This window comes from Nicotiana sylvestris, chromosome 2 (genome assembly GCF_000393655.2).
Source record: "Nicotiana sylvestris chromosome 2, ASM39365v2, whole genome shotgun sequence".
Lineage (NCBI taxonomy): Eukaryota > Viridiplantae > Streptophyta > Magnoliopsida > Solanales > Solanaceae > Nicotiana > Nicotiana sylvestris.
The window spans coordinates 66835830-66845833 of NC_091058.1; the positions used below are offsets into that span (position 1 = coordinate 66835830).

General features: G+C 34.3%; 1 protein-coding gene across 1 annotated transcript; it reads right to left on the reverse strand.

The window, feature by feature from the left end:
- Nucleotides 1-2966: 2966 nt before the first annotated feature.
- On the reverse strand, nucleotides 2967-8363 carry LOC104234331 (V-type proton ATPase subunit F). Its single transcript, XM_009787887.2, has 5 exons — nucleotides 8106-8363; nucleotides 7755-7834; nucleotides 7443-7524; nucleotides 5013-5095; nucleotides 2967-3440 (listed from the first exon to the last, which is right to left on the reverse strand). The coding sequence occupies exons 2-5, from the start codon at nucleotides 7815-7817 to the stop codon at nucleotides 3276-3278; spliced, it is 393 nt and encodes a 130-aa protein (XP_009786189.1). The 5' UTR covers nucleotides 7818-7834; nucleotides 8106-8363; the 3' UTR covers nucleotides 2967-3275.
- Nucleotides 8364-10004: the final 1641 nt, after the last annotated feature.

Consider the following 10004-nt stretch of genomic DNA (forward strand, 5'->3'; position numbering starts at 1 on the left):
TCGAATCCTTTTTAATTTCTACTATACTAAATACTTGCTTCAATCCGGCGATTACACTAAATCAATTAATTTAATCTTAAAAGGCACAAAATAAATAAAAATATAAATCACTTAATCATGAATAAAAAAATATAAATATATTCTTGTATTTACTACTTTGATGTAAATAAAGCAGGCGTGAGTAAAATTTTGCAAATATCTCTCTTTTGTGCAACATAGGTGGCGAAAGTGTGAACATGACCTGACATTGGCATATGCAAACCTATTTTACTCTAAACGAATGGGTTGCGTGTCAACGTATATAGTCAACCACTAGATAATGAAATCAAATGGAATCATACTATGGCTACTTGTTAATCATTTTCACTATATAGACTATTAATTTTGGACAAATCATTAATAAATCTATCGCAATCTCCTAGAGGCACATGCGCCTTTCATTATAACACGGAGGTGATTAAGGATGGGTTAATTAGATAATTAAGTGATGGTTTACTTCACAAGAGGCTAGAACCTAATATAAGACAAGTGTTTTGTATGTAAAATATATAATACAAGTGCTTTGTATATAAATCTTTTATATTTTATCATGTTAAATTAAATATATTCTTACTTTAAATTGTGAATGCTATAGTTAAGTTTCTTGATTTACTTAAATACCAAATGCAGGTAATTATTTTTCACGAGTAAAATGTATGATCACTCTTTTATACCTTTACCTTTCTTTCTCACTTCTTGTCTAACCGATGAAATTATTCTCTCTTTCCATTCTTTTCCGTTGAACTCCGTCATGCCAATCAAACGTCCTTTAATTAAAAGATAATTAAGCCATTCTCAGACCCTAAAATAACACATATATAAGTACAGAATGACGTATTCACATATATCATAATCTAGCCACGTTCTTTCTTGGAAAAACACCTGCAGCTATATCTTGGTCTTAATGAAGGAAAATAAAAAAATAAAAAACATATAAGATGAATAGTCAACATCCAGCTTTTATGCATTTTTTCTTTTACCTTTAACCAAAAATCCCACTATATATACATTCTTGTATAGGTTGTTTCTGCTCTTTCTAAACAACACGCTGAGCTAACACTTTGAATGGTTTTTTGAATGGTCATAAAAACCATGCAAAGCTACAACGATGACCCTTTGAACAACTATTACCTACAAACCCTTGGCAACCAACCAAATGATATTTCTGCCCCAAATATGACTACAACCTTAAACTGTGACACTACAACCTTAAGCCCTACAAATTCTTTATCTAGTCATGACTTAAGTCCCAAAAATTGTTGCATAAAGAAGCCAATTAGAAGAAGATCTCGAGCATCCAAGAAAACTCCAACCACTCATCTCAATGCAGATGCCTCGAATTTTCGAGCTTTAGTGCAACAATTTACAGGGTGTCACACTTCTAATACTTTCTTAGGTGCTCATAAAGGTCCTATTAACTTAAATTTTGGACTAGATGAGAATGAAGATTTTGATGCAGATAATTCAATTACTCATTTGTCTTCATTTGCGTGTGATAATTACTGTGGTTTTAAGGTTCAGCCTCAGAGAGAAATGCAGCAGAAGGAGAAGAAGATGGTCAATAAGGAAGATCAAGACCAAAAGGGTATGTGTTCAGTTGATCATACAATAATTGGTTCAAGTTCAACGACCAATAGCAGTAGTCCTCCGTTGGATTTTTTGACTTTAGATGATTTTGAATTGGAGAATCTCTCTCTTCAAGATTTCACTGAAGAGTTTACTTCTACTGATGAAAATATTTGGGATGATGGTTATCTGATCTTTTAGTGCATATGTGCTTTTCTTTTAATTTTATTTTTTCGTTTTTTTTTTCTTCTCTCCTTACTTTTGTGGGGCATATAGCCATGGTAAGAAGAAAATGAGGAGAAGATTGGTTGAGGATCAAGTCCTCTATTTCTTTTTCAATTTTCAGTAGTTTTTCTTTTCTTGGATTTGTTAAGGTTTTAGGTATCAGTTAAAAGAGAATGTTCATTATGTAAATATTTATCCTATTTAATGACGTCATTAAAGTTGTGATATTCACCTCTTGATTTAATGCAATTTGTGAGTTCTTGGTAGTATAATATATATCAGGTAAACAAAAAGAAAATGAATTGACCACGTATGTGATAGCCTTTTCCTTCTTCTGTTTTTTCTTAATTTTACAAAATTGTATGCTTATAAGAAGCATCAGGTCACACATCAATGAACATGGAAACTTAAACGATGACCCAGAGACAAGTCTACATCCACCGAAAAACAGTCCACATCAATTAAACTAGATTAGTAGACTTTTCCCCACATCCCTCAACTCATGTGATCTATACTTACTAGAGTTGAATCTACGAACACCTACTATTTACACTAATCCAACGAATACATAGCAGGTGTCATTACATGTATTTTTATCACTTAACAATTGTTAATTAATACATATTTTCACTTCAACTTTACATAACCATAAGAAACTAGCGTACATCGTTGAGGTAAATATTAGGTGTAAATAATTATCTGACTGTCCCATCTTCAAAGATCTTAGTTGGTTTGTAGTAGACGAAGTCTATCAGTGCCCTGCGGATCTTATGTCCTACTCTTTGTACTGCTGTTTATGCTACTTTTCAAGGAATATTGTTAAACATCCGTTAGTAGTGCATGTCTTTCAATTTAACCTATTAAAACGCCCTTTAATTTCTTCTTAGAGTAAATAGTTTTCTTATGTATAAACTTAAGTGCAGAAGCTCTTCTTAAGTCTCCTTGAAACGTATATGGTCATTTTGATGAAGCCTGTCTCCTTAGATATGTAAATGATTTGATGGCTATTAGTTTGCGCGCGTGCACTTCAACTGCTTACTCAGATACATGTTGCTTTCCACCGGTAGAGATGCTAAGCAACTTTGCCCACTGATTCTTAGACAGATGACGATAAAATAAATTTTCCATAAGCACAGTGAAGTACAAAGAGCATAACTTTGATGCAATGCTCAATTATTCTAGTTGTTTCTTCTTCAAAAATAATATTCATATAGCATTTCAACTTCCCAAAGAACAGAAGCCGCCAGCAACTGACTTTATTACAAGTTATTCACTCACAGTCAGTTTAACTTGTACAACTTGTATCAACAATCAAGAACACAATCCGCTTAAATATCTAAAAACAAACAAAGATTGCAAGATGAATACGGCTTGATAAGATGGTGACATGGTACAATATCAAGTTATTTCGAGTGTTTGGGGCATATAGAAACATTATTCCATCATTAACGCCTTCCAGAGGCCACTGATTCAGTAGAGAAGAGATACTTCACTCGTGACAGAACAGAATCATGGGCAGGATCGTATGGGTGGTCCTTTGAAGGAATCTCCAAAATGGCTGGAATTGGTTTATTATAACTATCAACCAAAAATCGTATCATGTTGGCAATCTGAAAAAAATAAACCAGGAGGAATAAGTTATATGAAATGCCAATTAGCTTGGACCCTTGTTTTCAGTGAGTCTTCAGTTAAAAGAACAGTGGATAGTTGCCCATGGACATAAAACTGCAGCCTAATAATTTTTAGTTCTTATGGGTGATAGCGAAACTCCACCATATTACACAATGTTAGTGGGGTTTATTTAGTAAACTGAACAGAAACTCAACAAAGGTAAAATAAGCAATTTGACAGAACCTCACAATCTCTGGTGTATCTAAATACAGGAAGTAAGAAACGATAATACTTCCAAGGACAAGTAAGAAACAGGAAGCGCTAAACTCGGGTAGTTTACTGAACAAGGCTCTGCTACTGATTCGACGGGGAGAGAGGGAAATTGATAGCTTTTTCTTACTCTTAGCAAACTATTGTCCTTTCCCTTTATATATTAAGCCTATCAAAGGAGTATCTACATTGCACATCCCCTTTGTCCCATGTCAACAAACAACTAGTTCAATACACGCAGACATTGACAGGCTAACTCGGCAGTTTCAAACCTCTGTTTCACAGTGTCTGATACAAGTTAAGAGGAGTGACTGAGTGGTTTGAAAAGTACTTAACATTTCTTAACGCTGTTTGGAAGGACTGCATGAACAGTTACTTTCTCATTTTGATGAATTTTAGACTGGCTTAAAAACTGAGATGGAGGTCTACACCTCTTCACTTGTATTTTCCTTTCTTTCTTCCCCTTTTTTTTTTTACAAGGACACCTCTTCAGTTGTATTTCATAACCAAACAAGGAAAATGAACTTAGCACTACCCTCTTGATGTCCCCTCCTCCTGCCTTTTCCCCAACCAAGCACAGTATCATCTGATGGAGGTGATAGAAATTCGAGAAGCAGGCTTATGTGGTTATGGTCAATTATCTATTTTTGCTTTTACAAGTCCAATGAGGTTTAATTTTGGAAGAGGAAATGCAAGCTGATTGATGTTGTAGCAAGTGGCGGAACCACAGCCAATGAAGGGGTTTCAATTGAATCCACTTTGTTGGAAAACCGTACTGCGTAAGTAGAGCAAAAAACAATTATTTCATATATATCCAAATTTTTGAATCTCCTTGAACATAAGGAAGGTTTTCATTATGGTGGCAAAGGTAGTTCAAAAATTGCTTTAGATCCTAGGTTCGAATTTTTTGAATCCCCCTTGTTAAAATTACAGGTTCCGCCACTGGCTATAGCCACGGTAAGCTTAACTTCCAACAGGAAATATAGATTATATTGCTTTTACTCTAGCAGGTTTCTGATATTAGCTTGAGAGCAATCAAAGTTGGACAGCAATTAGGTAGTTCAAAAGTTCAGAAAATGAAAGATTTCGATCGATCCAATTAGCCATCTACATTCCAACCTAATTTGACATAAACACAATATGACATAACTAACAATTGAAACACGCAATTCTTATTGTGGCACTTGAGCAGAGCTCCATGTAATGCACAACCAGCAACTGCTGATAATTTTCTTGACTACATAATAGACATGTAAAAACGATAAACCAAACATCAAATGAAACCAGAGTATAAAACTTACATATTGGCTGATTAACACGATTGCGACGTCCTCTCTTGTGGTGAATTCCTTAAACGCATCTTCAATCTGCTTCACCGTTGTTTCTAAACATGAGATAGGAAATCTATATTACTTTCTATCCAAATATTGGAAAATTGAGAGAAAGATGAAAAAAATCTACCACTCAAAGGAGACGCCAGCTTCCATTATATTTATTCCATCCCTCACTCAGTAAATTAGAAATATTATTTGAGCCCATTACCGATAAAAAAGGTCAATCTGTTTGGTTATATGGTCTAAACACAAATGATTGACTCTATTCTGAGTTGAGCAAGAGAGTTAACCAAATAAAAGATGTATGACATATATCTGTACATGTCAAAAAATATAATGACATATACACTTATACAGTTGAAAGTTATTTATTGAAATCACATTTGGGCTCCTTAAGCCATAATCATAATGACAAATCCTTTATACCGGGAGTACCACCTAGACACAGACATCAAGATACACCAATATGAGATCATCAATGCTGAAAATAAAATGTTAATGCAAAATAGTACTTTGAGAGCTATTATTCAAGGGAACATTACATGCTAAATGTAAAAGCATAACTAAAGCATGTAACATAAACATAGTCATTTATTTCCAAATGTTTTCTTCACTAACCATATGTATATTATTTCCTCCCAAGGTCAATTCCTCCTTTAGAGAGGAAGCTTGCGACAACTAAAAGTGTTGCATCCAAATTGCCACGGTCAACAGCAAGATTTGCTTAAATATTTTTTCTTTATCTTTTAATGATGCTCGGTAAAAACCAACAAGATGCTTTAGCATATGACAAGTATGTACCTAATGACCCTTCATGCCAAATCGATAGTATTCATTATATTCTTTTTACTTTGTTGACTGTTATCTTTCTCCTATTCTCTACGTTGTTATGCCCCTTCTGCAGTTAGATCAAGATATGACCTGATGATAAGTGTAGTGCTTGTTAAAGTCACCATGATCACAACCACAATTATGGTCGTGGCTATATCCATAAGGTCTATTATTTGTTGTCTCATTCACTTCTGGAGATAGATGGGAACCAACGGAGCATGCTTCATTATCTTTCATTAATTGCTCGTTATATTGATCAGCACTAAGAGAGATGAAATCAATTCTGAGTACTTCTTAAAACCTTTTTTTTATGGTATTCTTGCCGCAAGAGCAAATTTGAAGCATGAAAAATAGGGAATGTTTCCTCTAACATATCCTCATCATTGATCTTTTTTCCACGTAATTTTACTTGACTGAGCTATATCTTTTTCCACCATAGAATTAGTTCTAAGTGAAATTACATGGAGAAAAGATCACTGATGAGGATATGTTAAGAGAAAATATTCTCAACTATTCATGCCTCAAATTTACTCCAAAATAACAATATCGTGAAAAAAGTTTTAAGGAGTACTCAGAATTGATTTCATGTCTCTTAGAGGTTGAGCAAAATAACCAGCTATTAGGGGAACAATCAAGAAATATCCTGTTGGTTTAGTCCATTCCCTGAAATGAACGCGACAACTAGTTGATCTTATGGACATAGTCGTGGTCGTAGTCATGGATGTGATCGTGATGGCAACATTAAGCACTATGCTGAGCATTAAGCCATTTGTCACCCCTAAGTGGGGCAAAATAGTGCAAAGAAGAGGAAGAAAGATTAACATGGACAATAAAAATTATGAGGAATAAAGTTATCAATATGGCATGAAAGATCATCAGCTTCTGTCTTTACCAAACATCATTAAAGGTAATAAAAAATATTGAAACAAATATTATTCTTGACCATGGCAATTTGGTACGTTTAGATATTGTAAACATCCTCACTAAATAGGCAATGACACAATGACCGTTAACTGCAAATACACCGTGCAACATATTTCAATGGTGTTGCTTGGTGGAAATAATGATCATATGGGGAGTGATAGAAACATTTGGAAATATGAGCTATGTTTAATTTACATGCTTTAACAACGGTATTAGGCTTAGTTATGTAATGTTCTCTAAATTTGCATGTAAACTTTATTTTCTACATGATATTGTCTTAGCTTATCTTCTTATAGATTAAATATATGTAATATAAATCTTATTTGACAAAGAAAGCGATAGTTTTGACCTAAATATGTCTGCAATCATTTATAAGTGTATACGTCTTGCAGAAAGTGCAGCTACGAACACAATGTTGAAAGATATCAAACATTTTTTGCATTTGAATAATGACAGCTGCAATGGCTAGTGTCTAGTACAAAACTAATTTTTTCTTTACTAACAAGAGCATATTTGCATTCAATCAAGTTAATAGTATCAATATGTATGTCAGTTTGATGGAGAGTAGAAGCTACAGCCCATAAGTAAAAGAACGATTCTCAAAGCTATTAGCGAATTGGTAATTCCAAAGTTGAAACTTACTTGAATCCACAATAAGGTAATTTGTTTTCCTCCTCAAATCAACATTGCCAACTCCAGCCAGTAAAAATCCTGTAATTGTGTCCTACATTAACAACTTATTTCCATCAGCATCAGTATGTCTAGATAGTTAAAGCGGGCAATGCACACACACATAATTATTCCAGGACAGAACGTGCAAGTACTCTATAAGTATAGTGAAAACAAATAAAACCAAGATTAAAACCCCATTACTGACACAAGTGAAATAGAGCACAGTCTATCGATTCTAATCATACATAACAACACCCAAAAAAATTATGTTGAAAAGTTCACCTCATCAGCAATCATGGCAATAAGGGCTGAGTTGCTAGTTTTGATAGGAGGTCGGTTAGCCATCTGAGAGAACAAGGTTTCTGCAATCGCAGAAGATCAGAATAAAGTAAGAAGCAGTCAAAGACTAGAATCACAAAACAATCTTGAACTAACAAATTCAGATATCAAATCAAATCCTAAACTATTAACAAAACACCACCAAAAAGATCAGATGTAACTAAGGATTTAAACAAATTTCAACTTCTTAATGATATCGAATAAACTAAATAATCAGATCGAAATACTCTGAAATAACAAAATTGAATGGAGAAGAAGTCTAATAGTTGTGAGTGCAATAGTTTTTAAGATTACTTTGAAGTGTTTAGCTTCAATTGAGGAATCCAAATCTCTAGAGACGAATCTGGGAATTGAGAGGGAGAGGGCTGAAGATGCTATTTGCTGTTCTGTTCGCTGTTGTGTGGAAAGGAGCAAGTTGAAACTGAAAAGGAGGTACTGTAAAGTGTCGGCTAAGCCCCCAAAGTTTCAACGTGCTCACAAATGTCCACCTCTTCGTTTAATTCATCCCAAACAAAGAGAAAGAAAAGAAAAGAAAAGAAAAGAAGCATTATTACCTTGCTAGAAATCACATGTATATTCTTAGAGGTTGTTTGCCTTGGTTGATGATATTGCAGTAAGGGTGTTAAACGGGTGGGCCTGGCCGGACCGGGTTGAAAAAAAAAATCGGCCGATTTTCAATCCGAGCCGGTTACGGGTTAGTCTATACCGGGCTTAACGGGTCCGAGTTCATCCGGGTAAAAAATGAACCGTAAGGGTTACGGGTCCAAGTGGCCGGGTTAGTTTTTTTTTTTTGAAATCGTAATTTATATTAATATAAAGTAAAATATAAAACAAAAAAATAAACTTATAAAAAGAGTGTTTGAATAAAGGATGCAAAGACTTTAAAAATTTTATATTTGAAATTTTGAATATTTCATTAAGAATTTAAGATAATAGAATATAATGAAGATGGAAAAAAAATTGCACTTATAATTTACAAGTTCTTTTTTTATTTCAAACTTACAAATTAAAGTTTACATTTAACGACAACTAAATTAACGAAAAAAGAGTAAAATTAAATTTTCATTGCATAATAATACTTCAAATTAATCTAACAAACAAAACAATTAAGCATAAATACGTCTCAAATAACACAAATTGTCTCAAATAAAATAACACAAATTGTCTCAAATCAACTTAAATACGAATTTCTGGAGGATGCTCAAGACAACTCTTCATATACCTCCTTAAACAGCATGTGCCCACCCACTTTAGACGAAGATTTAAGACTAGACCGCAGTTCTTGCATTTTACTTTGTGAATTTCTTCATTTTCTTCTACCATCTCAAAGTGTTCCCAAACATATGAGCGCACTCTAGAAGTACGGGGCATGATTTAACTTTAATTGAGAATTTGAGTTTCAGAAATGTGAGGTGAGTGAAGAAATGAAAAACATGAGGGGGGGGGTATTTATAATTTTTCAAATGGCTAAATTAGTAATTACTAAAAGTGTTATTTTTTAAAAAATATTACCCAAAAAGGGACTATTCTTGCAATCAGCCCGTTGGGCAACGGTCATATGACATTTTTTAAAATAAAATAAAATAGAAATCTAGATGTTAAACCGGTCTGGGTCGGGCCGATTAACCGGTTCTACAGGAATTTTGGTTGACCGGATTTGACCGGTCCAATTAACCAGATGTATTAAGGTGAACGGACTACTCCCCTAACCCATTCCACCCGGCCACCTAAGTACCGTCTGGGCCGGTCCGTGTTTCAACCGATTTGGGCCGGGCCAAAAACGGGTCAACCCGGCCCTTTTGACACCCTTATATTGTAGTAGTATTTAATCCTAACATAAATTCGTATAAATAATATCAGCATTTGGCTGGCCACATAGGTTAAAATATTTGTCACGTAATTAATGTAGTTTTCTATCAGCAGTATTAAACAATAATTAATGTCTTTTTGAGCCGAGGGTCTTTCGAAAACAGCCTCTCTACTCCTTCGGGGTAGGGGTAAGGTCTACGTACACACTACCCTCCCTAGACCCCACTAGTAGGATTTCACTGGGTCGTTGTTGTTGTTGTTGTTGTTGTTGTTGTTGTTGTAGTATTAAACAATAATTGCATTAACTTATGGGACAAGTGCACACTATTCTAAGGAATGCTACTTAAAGATTAGCCCGTACTTATTTTATCCTAAAATTTTAAA

Bases quoted from the DNA above. Each gene is read 5' to 3' on its own strand.
- LOC104234331 (XM_009787887.2), bottom strand. From the start codon at position 7,817: ATGGCTAACCGACCTCCTATCAAAACTAGCAACTCAGCCCTTATTGCC. The intron at 7,525-7,754 runs GTGAACTTTTCA...TTGTTAATGTAG, and splicing joins TTGCCATGATTGCTGATGAG to GACACAATTACAGGATTTTT. The intron at 5,096-7,442 runs GTAAGTTTCAAC...TCTCATGTTTAG, and splicing joins TTACCTTATTGTGGATTCAA to AAACAACGGTGAAGCAGATT.